At 44.0% G+C, this 24,631-nt stretch overlaps 1 protein-coding gene across 1 annotated transcript in view; it reads left to right on the top strand.

Moving 5' to 3' along the window:
- Positions 1–24,631, top strand: part of Trpm1 (transient receptor potential cation channel subfamily M member 1) — a 102,364-nt gene that overhangs the window by 70,764 nt on the left and 6,969 nt on the right. Inside the window, exons 18-26 of the mRNA XM_005357808.2 lie at positions 1,256–1,378; positions 2,171–2,302; positions 4,279–4,407; positions 7,141–7,392; positions 9,885–10,059; positions 11,566–11,586; positions 12,747–12,891; positions 14,113–14,315; positions 14,964–15,096. Of these exons, the coding sequence (XP_005357865.1) occupies positions 1,256–1,378; positions 2,171–2,302; positions 4,279–4,407; positions 7,141–7,392; positions 9,885–10,059; positions 11,566–11,586; positions 12,747–12,891; positions 14,113–14,315; positions 14,964–15,096 (1,313 nt within the window). The remainder of the gene's footprint in view (positions 1–1,255; positions 1,379–2,170; positions 2,303–4,278; positions 4,408–7,140; positions 7,393–9,884; positions 10,060–11,565; positions 11,587–12,746; positions 12,892–14,112; positions 14,316–14,963; positions 15,097–24,631) is intronic.

Below are 24,631 nucleotides of genomic sequence, written 5' to 3'. Positions count from 1 at the left end.
CAGTACTGTGGTGCATGCCCATGATCCTGGCTACATGCAGTACTGTGGTGCATGCCCATGATCCTGGCTACGTGGAGGTTGAGGTGGAAAGGCTGCAAGCTTAAGACTAGCCTGATCTGCAGAATGAGTTCGCCTCAGCCTGGATAGATCCGCACTGGCAAAATTCTAGCTAAGCCTCAACTCCGACTTACCTGTGTGGGGATTTAATGTTCAAACATTGCTTTTTAAAGTCTGGAACACACACGACATTACTTGTTGTTTCTCTTTTGAAAAAAAGAAATTCGGTGGATATTCTCAAACTTCTCACAGCCTGCAGTTCTACCAAAGTATCCAGCACATAAAGACACAGATCGTCAGGGTGGGGACAACGCAGGCTCCTAGGTGACCCGAGTGAGCAGTCTAACTTTATAGCTTCAACAGTACAGTCAGCCTTCCAGCTCCCAGGATTTCGTGTTCTTGAAATCAACCGAACACACATCAAAATCCCGTCAAGGGCTTTCGAAAGGGCAAAGGTGCCTGCTATCACCCTGATAACCTGAGCTCAATCCCTGAGACACACATGGTTGCAGGAGAGAATCAACTCTAGCAAGTTGTCATGCACTGTGGCATGTGACATGCACACACTAGACGGATGTGGGAAATTATTAAAGAAATTATTTGTAAGTATATCTGAACTGAATGTACACACGCTGTCCTTTTTGTCTTTACTCCCCAAACAATAAAGTAGAACCGCATTTAACCAGGCGTTTACATTGCATTAAGTTAGCAGCCACCTAGACATGAGTTGAAGTGTGTGGAAGGATGTATGTAGATTTTATGCAGATATTGTGTCTCTTAATGACCATAAGCGCCTCCAGGCTTTGGTATCTAAGGTCGTTGAATCAGTAAAGCACACCTCTGGGTTGACCATGATGGCATATCCAGGAAGGATTAACTAAGGGCAAGAGGGGGAGACCCCCCCCCAAAGTGTGGATAGCACCAGTGCATAGGCTATACATGGATGAAATAAAAGGGGGGGAAATGGAGAAAGCACAAAGTACAGGCTCAGGCCCCGACCCTCTCTACGAGGATGGCAGCTCCTCTCCTCTCCCCTTCCTCCTCCCTTCCTCCACTATGATGATTTAAAACAAGTCTTTCCTCCCATAACTTGTTTTCTTAGGTATTTCATCCCAATACAAAAGAAAGCAACTGACAGAGATTAGATTCTCCTTGGATTATCTTAGTTTAAAACTGGGTTTGTTCCTTCATCACCTAGGTGATCATGGGGATCCTTCTTCCACCCACCATCCTGTTCTTGGAATTCCGAACATACGATGACTTCTCCTATCAGACATCCAAGGAGAATGAAGATGGCAAAGAAAAAGAAGAGGAGAATGTGGTCAGTGGCACTCAAGAGGGTCACGTGGCACTCAAGAGGGTCACGTGGCTCTCATTTTCAGTGTTTAGATTTGTTTTACCATGGACTTAGAAGGCTTGTTAATAGGAGCACTAGAAGAATTTCCTCTTATTAAGGCCTCTTTCTGCTGGGAATGGGGTAGTTCCCACCTGCAGGCCACCTTCCATGTCCTGGGATGACCTATTTACACCTGCAGTCTGCCTGTCATGTGCGGGGGGATGGCCTATTCACACCTGCAGACAGATTGCCATTTGCTGAGGATGATCTATTCCCACCCGCAGACTGCCTGCCATGGGCTGGGGATGGCCTATTCCCACCTACAGACTGCCTGCCATGTGCAGGGGATGACCTATTCCCACCTACAGACTGCCTGCCATGTGCAGGGGATGACCTATTCTCACCTGCAGACTGCCTTCCATGGGCTGGGGATGGCCCATTCCCACCAGCAGACTGCCTGCCATGTGCTGGGGATGACCTATTCTCACCTGCAGACTGTCTGCCATTTGCTGGGGATGGCCCATTCCCACCAGCAGACTGCCTGCCATGTGCTGGGGATGACCTATTCACACCTCCAGTCTGCCTGTCATGTGCTTGGGATGGCTTATTCCCACCTGCAGACTGCCTGCCATGTGCTGGGGTTGGCCTATTCCCACCTGCAGACTGCCTGCCATGCACTGGGGATGGCCTGTTCACACCTGCGGGTTGCATGCCACGTGCTGGGGTTAGCCTGTTCACACCTGCAGGTTGCCTGCCACATGCTATGCTATTTTCCAGGATGCAAATGCAGACGCTGGCTCGAGAAAGGGGGATGAGGAGAATGAGCACAGAAAGCAGAGGAGCATTCCCATTGGAACAAAGATCTGCGAGTTCTACAATGCGCCCATTGTCAAGTTCTGGTTTTACACAGTAAGGCTCTCCCCAACGATTGCCCTTGGTCTTGTGGGGACTACTGAGCTATACCAGAATCAAGAAAAATTTCAGAGCTTCAAAAAGTGTTCAAGGTTCATTAAGATAAAATGAGTCATAAAAAAAACTAGGACTGAGAATTTTTAAATTAGATCCCAATATATTGTCACATATATTTTAAAGATGCGGGAATATTGGCTACCCTAGCCCCACATGGCCGCTTCATTAAGCAAAGTAGACATATTCTATTTGCTTAAGGAAAAGATTTTAAAAATACTTCTATTAATTGACACTAGGGGAAGTTTTGTTTGACTTTAAAATAAACAAAAAAAAAAACGGGGGCTGGATAGATGGCTCAGTAAATAAGAGTACTGTCTACTCTTCCAGAGGTCCCAGGTTCAATCCCGGGCAGCTACATGGTTCACAACCATTTGTAACTCCGGTTCCAGGGGCCCAACACCCTCTTTTGGTTTCCACTGACACATGGTGCCCAGACACACATGCAAGCAAAAAACCCATACACATAAAAAAAAATTAAAAGTAAATGTAAAAACTTTTTTTTTTTTTTGGTTTTTCGAGACAAGGTTTCTCTGTGGCTTTGGTTCCTGTCCTGGAACTAGCTCTTGTAGATCAGGCTGGTCTCGAACTCACAGAGATCCGCCTGCCTCTGCCTCCCGAGTGCTGGGATTAAAGGTGTGCGCCACCACCGCCCGGCCGTAAAAACTTTTTAAAATAAAAAATGACCTGTGAATTAGAGTCAACTCACAGACCCCATTTTTTTCCACTAAAATGACATGGTTGTTTAAAAGGCTATAGCTTCTGTCAGCTCTCTATTACTATAACCTGCCCCCTCCCAACAACCGATCAACATGTAAAGAGAAAAGGGTTCCTTCTGCTCATAGTTCTGGTGTTTTGATGCGTAGTCAGTTGGCCCTGGTGCCTCTGGACCTGTGGTAAAGTCACACATCATAGCTGGGAGTCTGCAGCAGAGCAGAACCACAATTCTCACAGATAGGACTAGAACGGAAAGTAGAAGGAGGACCAGAGTTCCCATGCTACCTTCAAAGGCCCAACCCCACTGACCTCCCGCTAGGCCGCAGCTCTTCAAAGCTGCACCACAAGCTGGGCACACATGGGCCAGAGGGAGCATTTCCAATAGGAACAGTAGCAAGGCTGAACCCAGATACACAATTAGAAGGGCAACAAAGACTTTCTTCTCTAAAGCTCTCACCAAACAATGTGCTGGGCCATAGTGAGTCATTCTCTAGCCAGAGAGCTATACTCTCTGAGAATGGCTCACTGGTAGCAAGAGCAGGGCAGGACACAAGAACAGGTGAGAGCATCCTTCAGATGGATCACTACCTACATGCAATCCCAGTGTCGTGCCAGGAGTACTATAGCTTGGTCGCAATGCCATTTTGGAGAGCCAGCTGCAGAGAACCTCCTTCTAGCTTTGCCATACGCCTCACCTCTTCTACCCACCTCTATTCTACCCCCTTCTTGTCAAAAAAAGATAATTTGTTATGGCCACAGAAAATCACAGACCTGTCGTTGGAAAGTGAGGGTGCCCTTTGGCCATTGCTGAGGACCTCAGAAGACAATTCATACAAACGGTATCTCTTCTAAACTCTCAGTTGTCTGTCTACAATGGGAGATTTAAGAACGAGCTGTGTGAGACAGAAAGGCTAAGTCACCTTTGCCATTTTCCCCAAAATGTAGAAGACACACCAGCAAGTTAGCAAAAAGGTCCCTTGTATGTTATGATTTCTGCAACTTCATGACAAACATATGGTGAAACATGGACTCTAGGGCCTGTTTGGTCCCAAAGTTGTATGATGCCACCAACCTACTTCAATCTCTGCACTGGTGATGGGCAGGGAGGAAGGGTGTCCACTAAGCAGGGAATGAAAGAACCTCTTGTAGATGAAGCATTGAATGCTATCTCTGAGACACAAGCGCCAGCTTTTCTCCTTCAGATCTCCTACTTGGGCTACCTGCTGCTGTTTAACTATGTTATCCTGGTGCGGATGGATGGATGGCCCTCCCCTCAAGAGTGGATCGTCATCTCCTACATTGTGAGCCTGGCATTAGAGAAAATACGAGAGGTGATTATCGAAAAGAATGATCCCTCCTCCACTAACTGCTGGGTTCGGTTTCAAGTGTTCCTGATGCAGAGCTGTGTGCAGACGGTGGCTGCCCGAGGGCCCTCCCTGTGAGGCCTCACCGTCAGGAGTCATTCTATTTGCTTGCTTCAGATGCGCATGCCTCCTCCTTCTGACTGCCTTTGAACTCACAGTTCAAAACACAAAGCAACGTAAATGACGCATGATCACAAAAAATAGGTTCAAGTGTATGGAGGAATTATAGCAAATTCTGCCAGCTACTTGACATAAGCCAGCAAGTACGAGTGGCCACAACTTTCAGCAGTCTTCTGGGACCTGAGATTAAAACTGAGATGGCAACTTTTTTTAAAGTGTGTGTGTGTGTGTGTGTGTGTGCGTGTGCGTGTGTGTGTGCGTGTGTGTGTGCGTGTGCGTGTGTGTGTGCGTGTGTGTGTGTGTGTGTGTGCGTGTGTGTGCATGCATTGCATGCATGTGAGTGTATCCATCCGTGTGGGTGGGTACACTGGCATGGGCAAGCGTACAGGTTGGCTTAGACTAGACTGACTGGTGAGAAAGCCGGGATTCCTCTGTCTCTGCCACAGCCCCCGCCCCATCACTGCCCGAGCCCAGTGTTGGGCTCATAGGCACACACCATCTTGTCCAGATTTCACGTGAATTTCAGACATCTAAATGCAGGACCTTGTGCTTGTCCAACAGGCACTTCGTTCACAGATCCCCCTCCCGAGCCCCGGGAACAACACTGGTGCTATAACTTGGGACTTTGCATCACACTGTGCATTCGCACAGGTGGTGTCTTCTTTCAGAGGCGCATGGAAGAAGAGTTCTTGGCGAGAGGGAATGGGAGAAGGAGGCAGGAGAAGGAGCTGAATGAGGTGTGGCTCCAGAAAGAGGCTGTTCTCTGTGTAACCCCATAGGTGATCCACCCTGCAAGGGGGGGAGAGGAATTTCAGACCCCCATCAATGTTTGGCTCACAGAGCAGCGGTGACTCTAATTACCCGAGGGCGGGCCTCCCAGAAAGGGGCAGGTGCGGGCCTCCCAGCAGCACCTGCAGTAAATGGGTGGCATGCCCACCTGGTGAGAGGCTCCAGGGAACCTGGGCGGGGCCCAGAGCATCTGCTGCAAACAGAAGGGTCCGGATTTTAAACTAAGCGCTGTAAAAGAACAGACATGCTCTCGCACGTGGCTCACATCAACCAGGTCTTTCATTTAAAATGCAAAACCAAGCGTCAGTTTCCGCAGACAAAAGGAAGTGCTACCTGGGATGGGCTGTCACCCACAAGCCTGACAATAATGCATTCACTCACAAACAGCAAGTTATATCCAGGCAGAACATGAGCTTACAGTGAAGATACATACAGTACAGGTTGCTGACCTTTACCCAATGGACACAGAACCAATACCGTTATCTTGTATTGACTATTGACCCCCACCCAGTAGAGTAAGTTTGATGTCGTCATCAAGTGACAGCAGGGCAATCAAGAGTGCTGAGTATTCTAGACTCCATCCTCTTCCGTGTCTCCCACTGTTTCTTCTCTAGCTGGGCTCCATTAGGTTTCCCCAGCTGTTCCACCCAAGACTTCCCAAGGTGCCGGTCTTACCTTTATATAATTGGGGGCGCATGGAGAAGTCAATGGGAAATTTGGGGAAGCCAGTTTTATCCTTCTACTTTTAATGTGGGTCCCAGGTGATCAACCTCAGGTCACCAGACTTGTATGGCAAGTGTCTTTACCCACTGAGCCATCTTGCTCACCCTCCGTCAAGATCTGGATCCTACCAGGATTGTTCCGGGAAAGACGGGACAGCTGTCAGCCAGCACACACAGTGAGCCCTTCTAGGTTGGTTGGTAGACAGTCGATACCCCACTGGCCCTTAGATCCAGGGATCTACTTGTGATTTTCAAAGTTGAAAGGGTACTCTGACATGGCTGCCTTGTCCCCTGCCGTGCCTCCACTGTGCCTGTCATGACTGCAAGTGTATGGCTGTGCATTCTGCTGGCAGAATAGCACCACTGTGGAAGAGTCCTTTAAGTCAGTGGTGATGCAAAAGGATAATATCTCAAGCAGGAGGAAAAAATCTGCCTCAACTTTCTCTGATTTCTCATGTCTAACTTGAAAAGAAATTTTGGCAAGCCTTGTGTTTCCCAGCCCCATCCAGCCTTCTCCGCCAGGTGGGTCAACCCTCTGCGGTAAGAGAACTTGCTCCTGCTCTAGAATTTTCCTTCTTTACAGTTCTGGAATGTGAGTCAGTAGGCACGAGTCCAGGTAATTAAAAAGGGAATCAAAAGGCAGCTGCTCTAATTACAGTCAGAAGGGGACAATCTGGAAGGCATTTCCCGTGTCTACAAAATCCCTGAATAGAAGAATACAGAGGATTCCATGGAATTTCCCCCTCGAGATATACCCTCGGCCTGAAAAATTCATGTGTGGAGATCTTGAGTCACAAAGGGCTCAGATGCCCTAAAATGTCCCAGCATTTTTCCCCCCGAGACAGGGTTTCTCTGTAGCTTTGGTTCCTGTCCTGGAACTAGCTCTTGTAAACCAGGCTGCCTCGAACTCACTGAGATCCACCTGCCTCTGCCTCCCCAGTGCTGGGATTAAAGGCGTGTGCCACCACCGCCGGCTTGTCCCAGCAATCTTATCTTTCCTGGATTCCAGTGAAGATGAGGTTTCTGATAGGACCTTCTCCACTTACTGCTCTTTGGGGTTTATTTTTAGATCCTCATGTCGGAACCGGGCAAACTCAGCCAGAAAATCAAAGTGTGGCTCCAGGAGTACTGGAACATCACGGACCTCGTGGCCATTTCTATGTTCATGGTCGGGGCAATCCTGCGCCTCCAGAACCAGCCGTACATGGGCTACGGCCGGGTCATCTACTGTGTGGACATCATCCTCTGGTACATCCGAGTGTTAGACATCTTTGGTGTCAACAAATACCTTGGTCCATACGTGATGATGATCGGAAAGATGGTTAGTAATAGCTCCCTATGAGTAACCACATAGCTTGGCTGGCATTAGAACGCTGGGCCAGGCGTGGGTGTGGCTTCCTTTGATTTCACTTGGTCTTTCCGTTGCAGCTGCTTTAACATGTAGATTTACCCTGCATGTTGATATCTTAATAAATTCCAACAGGAAACCAGGAGTTGAAGATTCTTATATACACATATATGGACATTTATCTCTGGTTCTGTACCAGGAACTCAATATATGACATATTCTTCCTTCCATAACATATTTAAACTGTAGGATGATCAAGTATTTATCAAATTTGTTCTGATTTTGTACTGATTATATTTTGATAGGAAGAAAAAGGAAAATATCCTCCACTTTCTCTAAGAATCTTCTTTGCTGTCCCAGGACATAAGAAAGCCTAAGTTTCTTATATGTAGTAAGAGTTCAGTGTTGGGGGGCTGGAGAGATGTCTCAAAAGTTAAGAGCACTGACTGCTTCAATTCCCAATACCCCCATGGTGGCTCACAACCATCTGTAACTCCGGTATCAGGGATCCAATACCCTCTTCTGGCTACGGAGTGCACTGTATGCATAGACACACATACAGGCAAAGCACCATACACATAGAGTATAATATTAAAAATTTTTTAAAAAGTAATGCAGCAGCAATAGTTGTATCTCAGTATACTTGCTCTGCCTCTTGGGGGCTGGAACCATCATAGAAACTCTTCACGGCAGGATGTGGATTTCATGTGTTAGGAAGTTTCATCCATTTCAGAATGCTTTCATAGACAATTCAGATTGCTAACTTCCTCGCCTCTGGCAGAACAGTGACAATGGGGCCCAAGCCTGGCTCTTACCTCTATAACCCAACAGACTCTGGCTCATGTGCTCTGCCCTGGGGTGGTAGACGTATGTTCTTTGTGCCATTAGTTTGAGACACAACCATGATGACATTTATTTGAGAACAGGACACAGAATGTAAGACTAACTACGACCCAGCAAGTTGTCCTTACATAACTAAACTGGTTTGTGTTAGGGATAGTACAGAAGAAAGGTGACCTTCTAAGTTATGCAATAATCAAGTAATAGGATAACAGAATAATAATTATTTTAAAAATGCTCCAATAGAGCCAGTATATTTGAGCTACAGGACACGTGATTTAGTTAATTCCAGGCAGGACCCTAATGCTCGGGAACATTCAAAATTGGGGATTATAGGAACTAGAGAGATGGCTCAATGAATAAGGGCACTGGCTATTTTTGCAGAGAACTTAAGTTCATTCGGTTCCCAGAAGCCATATGTTGGCCACAACTGTCTGTAACTCCAGTCCCAAGTGATTTGACACCATCTGTAGGTGCTGCATACATGTGATGGAGAAAAACTTGGAGGCAAAGCACCATACATATAAAAGGGGGTTGTTTGCATTGGGGGTTACAGTAGTTTAGCACTGGCATGTAGTTCAGTTCCTGCCTAGAACGTGTAAGGCCCTAGTTCAGTCTATAGCACCACATAAAAGGAGGAAAGTGGGGTTCTGTCTGTCTAGCATCTGGAGCGCTCTCCACTCAGCATTCATGCCTTTATTTCTAAGAAGAATACTCTCTTGCTGTTGTTCCTAGAAACCCCTTTCTGATGAGGCCTCCCTGCCTCTCTTTGTTTTTCATTTGTAAGACAGGGTCTTGTTATGTAGCCTTGACCGACATGACAATCCTTACATAGACCATGCAGGGCCTCAAATTCACAGAGCACCCCCTGCCTCTGCCTCCCAAGTGCTGGTACTAAAGATATGTGCCACCATGGCCAGCCCTTTCTCTGTTTGCGCTTAGAATTACCAGAACATCTGTGTAGGGGTGTGTCACTTAGCTTTTGTCACTGTAAGAAAATACAATCTATAAAAGAAAACATCTATTACAGGTTACAGTCATGGTTGACTGAGCCTGTGGCTTTGGGTGTGTGTCACAGAAGCTTCTCATGGCAGGAATACATGTTGCAGCAAGCATGCTTACAGCATAAGGCAAGGAGGAAAGAAAGAGGAAGGAGATGGGGTCCAATCATCGTCCTGATGACTTAAGGGTCTCCAACAAAGCCACACATCTCAAAGGTTCCATCTCTGTCCTGGACTTGACCAATAGTGTCAACCTGGAAACTAAGCCTTTAACACACAGCCTTTAGTGAGAAGTATTCTAGGTGCAAACCAGAAAACATTATTCAAATGCCTTTGGTAAGGAGCATTCTAGAACTGAACTGGAGCAATGGGCAGCAATAAATAGAAGCAAGAATGAGCCCAAGCAGATGAAGGCATCAGGGCTCTGGAATAAGACACAAGCTTTGCATGGGGTATAAAAAGCTACCAGTCTGTGGATTAGGAGGAAAGATGGGAAAGAAGCTTTTGTTTATCACAATTAAACTGACACCTTTGGCGAGCACAATAGCCAAAGTGAACCAAAATGAGCCAAGGTGAACGTGGTCCACGAGTCAGTACTGAGGAATGCGTGTTCTTCCTACGCAGATGATCGACATGCTGTACTTTGTGGTCATCATGCTGGTGGTGCTGATGAGTTTTGGAGTAGCTCGCCAAGCCATCTTGCACCCAGAGGAGAAGCCTTCTTGGAAACTGGCTCGAAACATCTTCTACATGCCCTACTGGATGATCTACGGAGAGGTGTTTGCAGACCAGATAGACCGTAAGACTAGAATTCATAGTAAGATTCTCTTCCCTGCTTCCAGGGCAGATGATCATCACTTAGCTGCGTGTTAATGGGAGAACACCCATTAATTTAGAAGTAAAGTATTTTTCATTCTGCCACAGGCACTGGATTATTTCATGAAAAAATAAGTTTTGAAAGTATCTTACCTATATAAGCATGTATTATTCCCTGTTTTTTCTATTGTGTTTTAGTTAGCATACCAAAGAATGGACTTCATTATGACATTTTCCCCATTACATACATTGTACGTTGCTCTTATTTGTCCTTTTCCCAGTATCCTCCTGCCCCTTATTCCCCTCTTTTATTGGTTACTTCCTCCCTTCAAATAGCTCCATTTCTGCTTTTATATTACATAGGTGTGTATATATGTAATATGTATGTATATATATATATATTATAAGAGAGAAAATTTATCTTAGCTTCCTCCATTACTCCTCTTGCTCCCCTCCCTTTATGTCATGAAGACGGGATGAAAGATGCACTACAAAATGCCATTCTCTGGAGTCAATGCAGTTCTTACACAACTTCTCACAACTGCAGTTACTTGCACAGGGACCACACCAGACAAGGACTACCAACAAGAAGAGGAAACAGGAGATGTTCACAGGGATCCTTTACCTCTGAACTCTTGGCTCTCAGTAGATTCTGGAAAAGGCAGGGGAGGGAAGGAATCACTGTTTGTAGTTGTGTTCTCTGCTGAGCCCACCAGACCCTAAAGATTAGCTCCAAATTCATTGTCACACAGGTTGTCCTGATTAATCTAAGTGGGTTAAAATGAATGAATAAATAGGAAAGTGAGATTTGTGGGGAGGAGGGGAGGTTGACAGGAAAAATAGAAAGGTGGGGATGGAAGTGGTTGGTACACCTTGTATACAGGTGAGAAATTGGTCTAAACCCAAATTTAATTAAACATATATATATATATATGTATATATATATATATATAGCAAACAGACAGAAGTTTCTGGACTACAGATATAGCTGTGGTATTTTTATGGTTCATGCTTTTAATCACATTGGTTAATGAGAGAGGATAATGAGGTAAACAAAAGACTATACTTTTTCAGTAACATCATTCAGAGCAGGTTTTCAGCTCTCCATCTGAATGCTTCCCCATACTTTTGCCTCTATTTGCGCTGCTGAGGTGTTCATGGCAGGATACAGGGAATGCTTGATTGTCACACTCGAAAGTTCAAAGGACCATCTGAAGCAATATCATGCCTTCCCAGAGCTTAACTCCTGAGCTCACACTGTTGTTTATAGACATATGGCTAGATGGATATTCATGAAATCTGTTTCTCAGAATTAATAATAGGTTCATTTATTCTAGCAGGCTTGAATCTTTGCGTATCTTAGCAGCAAAGCGATTCTTGTGTTGGTAAATTATTTTATGTTCCTCTCACCCATCATCCTGTTTTCTTTTCTCCCCTCCTGGGACAATTGAAAAACAAAACGCAAACTTCCTATCCAATGACTGTCTAGTCTACGCCATGGAAATCAATCGTAAGTTCACATGGAATTGGTGGGGTGGGTTTGTGAAGGGTTTTCCTAAGTAATCTTTTTCCTCGTCTGTTTACTGATGGTCTTATCCTAGTTTTAAACACGGCTTTGGTTTCCCGAGACCAGTACTTTTTTAGACTGCGAATAGACCATAAGTTCCACATTGGGATCCTCGTGTTTTCCCCCTTTGGGAAATAGATCTCCTTTGTGAGCAGAAGGGGAAGAATTCATTTTCAAACATGACTCCATAGTCGATCTGAGCAGGTGGCAGGGACCCCTACGCCACACTGGAAACCAAATATGTTTTCAGAGTTAATGTAAAATGAAAGCAAGAAAATCACAAGAAGACAGCATTAGCGGCTAATGGAAAATTATTAAAAGACAGAATAAGATTCTAATAGGCAACATAGGGAGATACAATAATGGCTAATGGGTCTGTTTAACCATCATTAAAAACTAATTATATACATGGTGTAGCTAAGTTGTAGAATGCTTGCCAAGCATGTGCAAGGCCCTGTGCTCATTTTTCCCAGGACTACCAAATGAACAATAAAGTTTCTAAACATAGTGAGGTACAATGGTAAGAAAATGGAAAATGTTTACAAATGCAACAAGCTTCACTATGACTATCCCAAAGTAAAAACATAAATTTATTACCTTCTTTATATGATTCAATATTTTTGTTTAGAAAATTATTGCTTATGAGATACAAAAATCAAATTAAGCCAAGAGTGGGGGTGCATAGCTGTAATTCTAGCACTGTGGTCAGAGGATCTCAAGTTTGTAAGACTGTGTCAAACTAAATAGGGCTGGAGATGGCTCAGTGGGTAAAGTGCTTGCTGTGCAAGCATGAGAACCTGGGTTCGAGTCCCCAGAACCCATATGAAAAAGCAAGGCACAGTCACACATACTGGACAGGAAGATCTCTGGGGTTTGCTGGCTCTAGCGGAGCCAGTATAGCAAACTGCAGGTTCAGAGAGAGACCTTGCATCAAAAATAAGGTGGAGAGCATTTGGCCTCTACATACAGATGCACAGATGTGCATCCACAGACACATATGTATCCATCCCAAAAGAAAAAGATTATTTAAAACACACATAATAGATGTTTATCCCTTTTGTTACATAAACAAAACAAGCCCCCCCAACAAACTTTTCTTTCAGCTCCTTGTGGTGAAAATCTCTATGATGAGGAAGGCAAGCGGCTCCCTCCCTGCATCCCTGGTGCCTGGCTCACACCTGCCCTCATGGCCTGTTATCTCCTGGTGGCCAACATCCTGCTGGTCAACCTCCTGATCGCTGTTTTCAAGTAAGGATCACGACAGAGGCCTCGTGGCCACCGCTCATTGCTCTAAGGGCTCCAGCTCAGGGTCAGAAAGTTATGGTGATACCTACAGTACGTTCAGAGAACTTTACTAAAACTTTTAAAGGGATAGGATTTTGCTCAATGTAGTCATAAATCAATTGTCAGCATTTGACTGTATGAACTTTCAATCTTGGCTAGTATTTTAACACTGAAGCACGCATTCTAAACTAATGGAGATAATTTCTTATGCAGAAGTCTCCTGAGCAACAGAAGATTTGAGAAACTTGTGCTTTTCATTTTATTCATTTTCACTACTGAAGACAAAAATACTAACTTCACATGATTATTTTATATATAAAATATTAAATCTTATCATTCAGAGCAGTAGAGTGGCTTAAATTACTAAATAAAGTTTTTTTTATAAAACTGCCCATTTGACATGCATTGATTTTGTTGACAACACTTTAAAGATGTTGAAAAATTATTTTACAATCTAAGATGGGTTTTGAAAATAGAATCAAGGGCATCAAGGAGAGCAAAGTCATCCTCAACCATTCAACAAGTTCAAAACCAGCTTAGGCTACATGAGACCCTGTCTCAAAAACCAGAACACAAGAACAAAACATCTTCTAACTTGAGAAATATGAAGAAAAACTCTCCCTAGAATTGTAAAGTCATACCATGTAACAAGACAAGGCTCTGGCTGAGGCTTGAGAAAGCAGAAAACCAAGGTCTCCAGACAATAGTGGGTTTTCTTAAAGCTCCAGTGCTAACAATCACACACTGACTGACTCCTGCTGGAAGCTAAAATATGACAAAGATTGCATTGCCCACATCCAAAATAGTGCACCCTCAGATAAGCTCAATTATTAATCAGCTGCTCATCTACACAGTAAAAAGTAGGTCGTCTAGTCATTTGAATTGAAAGTTTAACTCTTCAAAGTACCTTTAAAACATGAAATATCACACTGAGCATATTAATCCGCAGTTTGGTGTGCATTTTCAAGAAAACAGTGTAAACCAAAATTCAACATATTTGATATGTCTTTGAGCGTGGATAATCCACACTGATGAATAAGGCTAAAAAAAAAAAAAATCAGATGATCAAGGGATCTGTCTCAGTGAGATTGCACTAAGTCCATCTCAGGATGTCATTTAAACCCAAGGAACAGAAAGCCCTGAAATGACAATAGGAACTAACTGTAAAACTGTCTTCGTTTAAAGCAATACCTTCTTTGAAGTCAAGTCAATATCCAATCAAGTGTGGAAGTTCCAGCGATACCAGCTGATCATGACATTTCACGACAGGCCAGTCCTGCCCCCACCCATGATCATTTTGAGCCACTTCTATATCATCATTATGAGTCTCAGTGGTCGCTGCAGAAAGAAGAGAGAAGGGGAACAGGAGGAGCGGGACCGTGGGCTGAGTACGTTGGGGATTCTTCGTTTTTACTTGCGGGATAATTTTTTTAAGAAGGTACTAAATAGACATTTCCATCAGAGCCTCATCAAAATACCGAGGCGTGTGAAAACCACGGCAGTCCAGCTGCTGGGTGTTTTAGAAAGTTCCTTGTTTTCTGGGTATACTTTGAGCCTTGCTCACTTATATTGTAAATGGTGTTGGTAAAAAGTCAACTCATGGAGACCAGAATCTTAAAGTTCGCAAAAAGTCTTTCTTCTATTTCCACTTCCGTATGCTTGAAGACCCCTTTAAATGTATGAATGTGCTCCGTCTAAAGAGGGTAAGGAAAGAAAAGCTTGGCTTCTTATGCAATTAAGTGCAAACTGTTTTCTGGGGAACCTTTCGCTTTCCAGACAGATGCAATTCACTTTTGTTTTTCATTAAAACATGATCCATTTTGCTCCGATAGCATTTGGAACACTGAGACAGACTTTCTTTTGGGGGAACCGTGGAGGCTAACAACTACTTGAAGTAATGAGGAAAATGCCTACTCGTGGGGTCGAATTAAAGCTTAATCAAAGTCTGGCTATAAAATTCTCAGTGGCACAGCTATAGTTAAAGCGATTCTTCTAAAAAGTGGTGCTCACGTGTCCCACACTTCTCCCCCACACAGAGCTGTTCCTCAGTGACGAGGAGCTGAAGAAACTGCATGAGTTTGAGGAGCAGTGCGTGCAGGAGCACTTCCGGGAAAAGGAGGATGAGCAGCAGTCATCCAGCGACGAGCGCATCCGGGTCACATGCGAGAGGTGCGCCAGACTCTGCACCCCACGCTTCGCGGGGTGTTCATTTCAAATCACTGCTTGGGTTTTTGGCTAAGATCTCATGTAGTTGCTCAGTGTTCTCCAGCGTTTTAAAAAGTCACCTTCCCTACCTCTGCAACAGTGATGCAAATTGATTATGGGAAATAATATTTATTTTAAACAATCATGAAAAAACATACTTCTTAAAGTGGAGTGTTTACCTCAAATCCTATATCAGCTATAGGAGGCCACCATAAAATCCCTGCCTTTAGTGTGTGGTTCCCTTTGCCAAGCCAGGAGGCACAGTGGGGACTGAGATCCCCACCCTGCATATATGCATAGTTCTTTGCTGCTGCAGGGAAGCCCAGAAGAAAAGGCTCCCATCTCAGGTATAACATGAAGTGTGAGATCTTGCAGGGCTGGAGTAAGGGGTGAGTGTCTGTTTCCCTTAATCTCCCCAATTAGGCAGGATCTGTCCGGTAGACAGAGAAATATGATACTGGTTAACCATGCATGCATGCATGGATGGATGGATGGATGGATGGATGGATGGATGGATGGATGGATGGATGGATGAGTGGGTGGGTGGACAAATGGATAAATGGATGGATGGACAGACGAACAGATGGACAGGGAAGTGGGTGGGTGAGTGGGTGGGTGGATGGATGGATGAATGGATAGATGGACAGACGAACAAATGGGCAGATGAGTGGGTGGGCGGCTGGGTGGATGGATGGATGGATGGATGAATGGATGGGTGGGTGGATGGATGGATGAATGGATAGATGGACAGATGAACAGATGGACAGACAAACAAATGGACAGATGAGTGGCTGGATGGATGGATAGATGGACAGATGAACAGATGGACAGACGAGAGGGTGGGTGGATGGATGGATGGATGGATGGATGGATGGATGGATGGACATCTTGAACAGATGGACAGACGAGAGGGTGGGTGGATGGATGGATGAGCACATAAATCAACAAATGGCTCAATGAAGGATGGTCAGGGAGGAACACAAAGCTAGGAGTGTGCCAGTCTGATGTATTTCTGTACCCTAAACTGGGAATAAGTAGCTGGGAAATAAGGGAATAAGAAAGGATAGGCAGGGACAACAAACCTTATATTCATGTTTTTGAAATCAGAATTGTTGGGACCCATTATTTCGTAGGGAAAGCAATGCTAGCTTGTTCAAATCTTGCTAGCATGTTGTTCCTGAGAATGTCACTAACTGGGTAGAAACAGACGCGGGAAACATGCCTAAGTAAGGTCTGGCCCATCCTGTATCTTCAAGCACTTAGGAGTAGTTTTCTGATACAGACACCAGCATATACTGAGAAACACAAACATGATAGCATTTAAAAGGGCGTCTTCAGTCAGCGTTGACCAGCGAAGCCCAAAGACTACTGCTGAACTCAGACACATCACCAAGCCTCTCTGCCGCATGCACGGCCTTAGATTCTGCCCCAGCCAAAACGACTAGATATGCCTCTGACATCTGGTCCCCAGCCCCTCCTGGCTGCAGTCACCTTGTAATCAACTGAGCCCGACCAGCTAAATTCAAAGGTTACCTGTACCAACATTTAGCCTTAATAAAGGACATTTTTAAAAGACTTTGAAACACTCAACTGATGGCTTTACAGTAGTTATTAAGCTTCTAAAACATACAAATTCCTTCTCCATAATGTAGTGAAAATTTTCCAGTTAGGAGTCAGACCTTGACTTGAATGTTGCTCTAGTCAGTCATTCACAATGGAAATTGTGTTTGGTTTGGTTTTGCCTCTCTCTCTCTCTCTCTTCTCCCTTTCCCTAGCATTGTTTGGATTTTTATCATTCTTGGACCAGTGATTCATGAACGTAGTTATCAGGGCACTATCAAATTGAGGTTTTCTCTTGGGGCTGTGCACACGCAATAGGAATGAAAGTGTGCAGGGCAACACACACTATTTCCTGTTTTCTAGACTGAGGCCCCGCAGGAGAAGGGAACACATTCCTGCCCCTCTACTTCCTTTGGCTGCTCTTTGCCAAGACTGACTCACAGGTGAATGCTCTAGGCAAGAGGAGGAGCTTTCTGCCCAGGGACCAGACCACCAGGGGAGCAGGTGCCATGCAGGCACTTGCTGTACCTAATTTGGGGTACTTGTGGTTACTTTCAAAACAGATGTTTGTGTGTTTGGAAATTTTTGCTGATTCTTCCATCCCTTCAATTGATTCAGTCAGTTCATTTCTGCACGGTATTTCATTCATTTGACTACTGATTGCTCTTTCTCTCAATGGTATCTGTTTCAGCCATCGGTGCAGGGTCAGGTCTGGTTTGAAGAGACAGGCCGCAGACCTTCTCTCACCTCGCTGTTACCCAAGCACCTTTGCAAACACAAGCTGGGGAGTCTCATCACTATCTGTCTCCCTGATGTGCACATCAGTCATTCCCGTCCACCAAGCGTCCCAAGCATGTCAGCCCTCGTTCCTACAACTCAACCTAGCCCTTCCCCCCAATGCTTGGGAATGAACACTAAGTTCTAATACTGATTTTTGTTATCAAATGTCAATATTTTGTAACACCCAATGTTTAGTCCCTCAGTAAGAGATTTACAGTATGACTCACCGTTAGATAACACAGCCCTGGGTTGCAGCAAAGGGTTCAACCCAAAGCTCCACCAACATGCCCACGGGCTCTCATAGTTCTCTTAAATATAGACGACCTCTCCTGGACTCCAGGTTCTATAAATGGCACCACCATTCAGCAGCTTCAACAAGGCAGAAACTGAATGTCACTGTGGTTCGTGTTCCTTACCTTATCTTCTTTGACTTCCTCAGAGCACCTTGTCCTTTCTGACACAGGAGTCCTGCCCATGCCAACCCCTCTACCTGGTCTACCCACGCCCACCTTCCTTATTCATCCTTTGAACCTCTGCTCAAATACCATTGACATGTGAAAAAGCATGTAACTGGGTCAAAACCATTGAACCCTAAGATGGATGCAGTCAGCATGTCTGGATTTTGTCCGCCAAGATAATTTCATAAGGTATAAATAGAGTTTTATGAATGAGTAACTAAAAATCATTCATACTTCACTACAAATCTCTAATCTCTTCTCAACCCTTGTGGAATCGGAGGCAAGTGATGGGACTCAGCTATGCTCCCTCCTGCTTCAGATGTCTATGGTTTTGATGGGCCAATCCTGTCCTGGCAGATGCTGATCCTCCATGGTCTTCTATGCTGGAGCTTTTTGAAAATTCTCATAGACTTGGGCATGAATCTTGTTATATAGCCTTTACTCATTTTATGTCTTCTAATCACTTCAAAACATACAGGACATAATGCAGCTCATAGAGTATACAGTTAGATGCAGTTGATCCTGTCCTAAAGAAACTGTTGATCTTAAATAGTCCAATCCTTTAACAACAGGTTCTGATTCTTCCTGGTCCCTGTTTAGAGGTTTTCTGTCAGATTTATGTATTTGAGTTAAGGTTTTCGGTTTCCTGACGACTTGGTGATTCCTATTAAGAATGGTAAAGGCAAAGGACCATAGGACACACAACTGTGAGATATTTGATATTAGCTGGGCATAGTGGCACATGCCCAAGAACTAAGGCAGAAGGATCATTAAAGTCATTCTGAGGTTCGTAATGGATTCTAAAGAAGTCTTAAATGTGTATCAAAATAAGAAGAACAGGAAGAGAAAGAGGAGGAAGGAGGAAAGGAAGAGAATGAAGGGAAAAGAGGAGGAAAGGATGGGGAGGAGGAGCGAGTGCTTAATGTTAGTAACACCAAAACAAGGGTTAATGTTGGCAGGCATTGCCTCTTTCCTCAGATTGCAACAGTGGACAACCAAGAACTGGGGCCAGTAGGCTACATAGTAATAGCCACCAGCAAGACCAAGTCAGAGCTTGTCAACCTGAACATTTCATCCTCATCATATGCATTAGTTAAATGTCTTGTTACTGTGATAAAACGCCCACAAAAGCAACTTAAAGAAAGAGGACTTTACTTAGGCTCATAGTCTGAGGTTCATCGTGGTGGGAGTCATGGCAACAGGCGCATGAAGCTGCTAGTCTCCCTGGGCCCTCGGTGCCAGTCTCCCTGGAAACTGAGAGAGACCAAAGCTGGTGTTCAGCTCACCGCTTTTTTTTCTCCATTATTCAGTCTGAGACCTCAGCCCATAAATGGTGCCACCCACAATCAGGGTGGGTCTTCCTAGCTCAGTTAGCCCTCTCTGGAAACACCTTATAGACACACAGGGGTGTGTCTCCTAGCTGACTCAAATCCAGTTGAACTAAAATGAGATGATCACTTCCTACTTAATGACTAGCTGAAAATGTGTATGGTTGGTAACTGCAGCGTCAACATCTCCCCGAAGCCTTCTGCAAGTCTAGTGTTGAGCGCATGGTTCTCTTGATGTCCACATCTTTACAATGGGTCCACAGGGCCAACTGGGTTGGAAAGAGTCTTTTCTGAGGAAAACTTTGTCAGTGATTTAACTTCTGTTTTTCAAAATCAAGAATTACCTGGTCTATAAGAGCTAGTCACAGGACAGGCTCCAAAACTACAGAGAAACCCTGTCTTGAAAAAAAAAGAATTATGTTATCACCAGGCAGTGGTGGCATACACCTTTAATCCTAGATCTCAGGAGACAGAGACAGGCAGATCTCTGTGAGTTCGAGGCCAGACTGCTCTACAGAGCTAGTGCCAAGACAGGCTCCAAAGCTACATAGAGAAACCCTGTTTCAAAAATAAAAGAAAAAAGAGGAAAAAAGAAAGAAAGGAAAGGAAAAAAGAATTACGTTATCCACCATGGTTACCCTGTTCATGTGGCTTCAAGGAAGTGTAGCACCGAAATTTAATGTCTGAGTACAACAAATACGTTAGTCTCTGTTTCAGAATATGTGATATATTTCTTCTTCCTTTCCTTTCAAAATTATATTCTGCTGCCATTTATATTATTTTGTTTTGTTTGTCTTGCTATGTAGCCCATCCAGACCACAAATTCAATATCCTCCTGGCTCAGTCTTCCAGTACAGTACTTATATAAGTTTTATTATGTCTAATATCTCAAACATACAGACTGGAGTTCATGAGCTACACGTTTTGAATGCAATTAGCCCTGTCGCTAAAGAGCCTTAGGCCTGGGCTAGCCGAAGCTGTATCTATAGATTCTGCTCGGGTGGGTATTCTTGTCACGTTCATGAATTGGACTAAGTCTTGGGTCTCCTGTAGGCTTGACAGGAAGTCAACAATCCATGGCATTGAGATATAATTGGCTTCTTTTTCTCATGTGATAAGGAAGAGAAGGTGTTGATAATAGAGACATCAGCAAAGAGACAAGATGGTAGCAAGAAGAGGAGTTGAGAGATCAGTCTTAGAAAGATGTAGAGAGCATAAGAAGACAAAACACAGTCGTGAGAAAGACATTTAGGACCAATCATATCTGAATGCTTTCATATTAAAAGTTAATGGGAATCAAGGCTGCTTGAGCAGAGAAAGGAATGGATTAAATGTTGGAGCCTTATTGGCTCCTTAAGTGGCATTCTTATTCCACATATGACTTGTAACCTGTTTTAGTTACAGTTTCTATTGCTGTGATAAAGCACTATGACCAAAAACAAGTTGGGAGAAGGAGTTTATTTGGCTTACATATCCTGGATGATATTAATGAGAGCCAAGACAGGAACTCAGGGCAGAAATCTGGAAGCAGGAATTGAGACAGAAGCCATCAAGGAACACTGTCTGCTGACTCAATCAGCAAGTGCTTTTTATATCATTTAAAACCTTTTGCCCAGTGGCAGCACTGCCCCCAGTGAACCGGGACCACCCACGTTAATCATTAATCTAGAAAATGCACAGCAGACTTCCTATAAGCTAGTCTTATCAATCATATGAGGCATTTTCTCTTCCCAATGATTACAGCTTTTGCCAAGTTGACATAAAACTAACCAACACAAAGTCAACTCAGAGTGAGATACAAACATTAGGCCAACAGATTAAAAAATATCAACTTCATTAGCAATGGAATTATACTGGGTGGTGAGGCTCAGGGCTTGTTAAATATACTCCTAGTTTAGGCCCTCCAGCTCAGCCACTGGCAGTAGTAATTATCACAGCCCCTGCTCATGGTCATCAATCCCACCACGCTTCTGTAGGACTAAGACAAAAAGAAAACCACTTTCCTTGCAGACAGCTAACTTTTAAAGAGAGAAAGTAAAGTGTACAGGTGGCTTATATTCCAATCCACAACCCACAGCCCCCAACCTGAAAATCATTCATCCTCCAGAAGAAATAAAGACCATAAGAGTGGCTGGAGGCGCTAATGTAAAGACCGAGAACATAGAAGGGAAAAACCCAGCACTCAGGGCCACCCACGTGAGCGCTACAGTGGCCATGAATCCAGTAGGGATGATTCTAGTTGCACATGTTGACTTTCAGGGAAAATATACACAGAAGGGCGATAGCATGGGATTGTGTGGCAGAGTAATAAAGATGCAGCCATGAGACAGCATGGCATCGTACTGGGACATGTCAGTGTGACTCCCATGGCTTTCCTCAGTGACATCCTTCTTAGTTTGGATTTCTGTTGCTGGGACAAAACGCCTGACAAGAAAGCAAGTTGAAGAGGAAAGGGATTATTTGGCTCACACTTCCACACTGCTGTTCATCATAGAAGGAAATCAGGAATGGAATTCAAACAGGGCAGGAACCGGAGGCAGGAGCTGAAGCAGAGGCCATGGAGGGGTGCTGCAGATTGGCTTGCTCTCCACGGCTTGGTCAGCCTGCTTTCTAACAGAACCCAGGACCACCAGCCCTGGGTGGCACCGACCATAGTCAGTATAATGAATCAAACTAATTAAGAAAATGCCTTAAGCTGGATCTTATGAAGGCATTTTCTCAACCAAGGCTCCCTCCTTTCAGATGACTCTAGCTTATGTCAAGTTGACATAAGGCTAGCCCAGCACTCACCCAATATCACTCATCCTCATCCTCAACATAAGGATGCATGGGGCTTGGAGATTGAAGAGACTCTACTATCCACAACCAACCAGCTGGGACAGTGCTAGTGCCACCAGTGGCAGCATAAACACATTTGAGTGTCTCCAGGCACTATTTCTCTTTGCCAGGCTCTATGGCCCTAGTGATGCTAGACAAAGGGTGAGAACCTAGGACTGTGGAAGAGATAATCCAGGATGTCAATGGGCTTCACTTAGCAGCTGACTGCAGGCTCTGGCCCAAGTAGAAAGTGCTAGAAGAAGCTAGTGATTTTGATGCTTAGAATTCTAGAAACCGAGGAACAGCAATGGTGGTGTATAAATGAGGGACACAGAACTAGCATCCCAGAAAGCTTAATATTCTTATAGTAAGCGCTCTGTGTACTGTTGACTCCAAAAAGTGAGAAAGACGGGAGACTTAAGGCTTGAGTTTTATTCTATCATTATTAGTCCTTGTTCAGTCTTTCACGTATAAAAGCTCTGCAAGTCAGGGCAAGGCACTACCCTGGGTGTTCTCCCTATAATTACTAACCTTAAAGACAGTCTATGTAAGGAAGTAACTGGAAATTAAAATGCCTAATGTAAAATTTAGAGTGGATTAGACAACTTTATGATCTATGGATCGGGAATAAAATTATAGAGTAGGAATAGGCTTAGAACTCAAGTAGAGAATACCACGGGATCTTGAAACCTGGGTTTATACAAGAATGAACTGGACCTAACTCCACTAACATCATGTTTCGATGTGAATACTTAACTCTGTTATTATGGGAATGTTCTGTGTAATTTATGAGGTACGGTGCAGGTAAAAAGGGACTGTTCCGTCTGAAAAGGTGGCTGTGCAAAAAAATACGTTTGAAGAACTGGCTCGGAGTTGAGACCCACATATCTAGGTCCTTTCCTTCCAAAGAGACACACAGGGTCTCACCATGCAGAGATGAAGGTGAGACTTACATGACCAGAACTGCACCTTTCACAGGCCGTCCCACAGGAATGACTACCAAAGTTCCACATACTGTCCAGAAGTCAACCACGTTGTTAGCTATATCATTGTTTTAAAGTGATATGGAAGCGCTGGCTTCAACTTCTTTAACAAAAAAGTTTCACTCTAGTTTAAATTTTATGGTAAAACCAAAATACCCATTTAGTAAGCAGTGTAGAGGCCCGTGGAGATGTAGAGGAGGCTAGCAATGACACCCAATTCCACACAGTAGCAGTCTTTGATGCTCGCATAGCACCCACCGTTCATGGGGAAACCTTCACATATACAGTTTCAGTAACTCTTCCAACACGACTGTGTTACAGTCACTCAATACAACTGTTGTTCTACAAGGGACTCTTGGTGACAGGTGCATAATAAAGGGAATTAGAGGAATAACTCCATCCCCAGCTCTAACAGGATTCCCAAAGTTGGTATGGGATTAATCAGAAACAGCCTTGGGTTTTTTCCTAAAAATAAAAATAAAAAAATAAAAAGAGAGAGAGAGAGAGAGAGAGAGAGAGAGAGAGAAATCTCAACTAAGTAAACAAAAAGAGTATGTAATGTCAGCTATTAATCTGAAACTTTGGGGATGATGGTGGCATTTAGGGAGCACCCTCTTAACAGAAGAATTCAAAGTCAATCTATTCTAACCTCTGAGTTCGACAAAGAAATATGAAGGGGTATGGGACACTGGGATTACTAAATAAATCTAAATCGATTAAGCAAATTTGTTTCTGGCCTCCTCAATGTCTTTAGAAAGAGGAAGGGTGAAAGAACTAATGTTGGAAATTAAGTGGAGTTAAAAATTCTGCTCAAAGACAAGGGCCTGATGCATGTGGGCCCAGAAAGTTTATAGACTTCATTTGTGTAAATTGACTTTCATATAATAGAGGGTGAAGGCTAGCCCTCAGGAATTTTCTGTTGCTCTGCCAGTTGAAAAGCCCTATATTTAGCATTCGGGAGTCAGAGGCAGGTGGATCTTTGTGAGTTCGAGGCCAGCCTGGTCTACAAAGTGAGTTCCAGGACAGCCAGATCTGTTACACAGTGTTGAGAATCATGGCCCCTTCAATAGAACCATAAAAATAAATGGTTTGCATGATTCTTCTTGAAAGGGGATAAATATAACTATTCTTATTTGTAAATAACATGGTTATCTCTGAGTTTACTGATTAATCAAATTTCACCGAGTCCCTATCAAAGAATAGAGGTTTTTCATGTTAACAGCTAAGCACATTGAAAGATGTCAAGTATGCCAGGCAGTGGTGGCATATACCTTTAATCTCAGCACTTGCAAGGCAGAGGCGGCATATCTTTGTGAATTCAAGTCTAGCCTGGCCTACAGAGTGAGTTCCAGAACAGCCAAGGACACAGAGATACTCCATCTCAAACAAACAAACAGACAAACAACAAACAAACAGTAAATCCTAGGTAGTCTATAATTAATATGTGGAATCACTCTGTGTAGATGTCAAGATTAGTAAGAAGTCACAAAGCATGACTAGAAAAGAAGATAGTTCATTGTGGTGCTTGGAATGAAACTGGCTCATTTATTTGAATGATTGATCCCAGTTGGTA

Source organism: Microtus ochrogaster, chromosome 22, assembly GCF_000317375.1.
Source record: "Microtus ochrogaster isolate Prairie Vole_2 chromosome 22, MicOch1.0, whole genome shotgun sequence".
Classification (NCBI taxonomy): domain Eukaryota; kingdom Metazoa; phylum Chordata; class Mammalia; order Rodentia; family Cricetidae; genus Microtus; species Microtus ochrogaster.
This window is presented reverse-complemented; position numbering and strand designations above follow the sequence as displayed.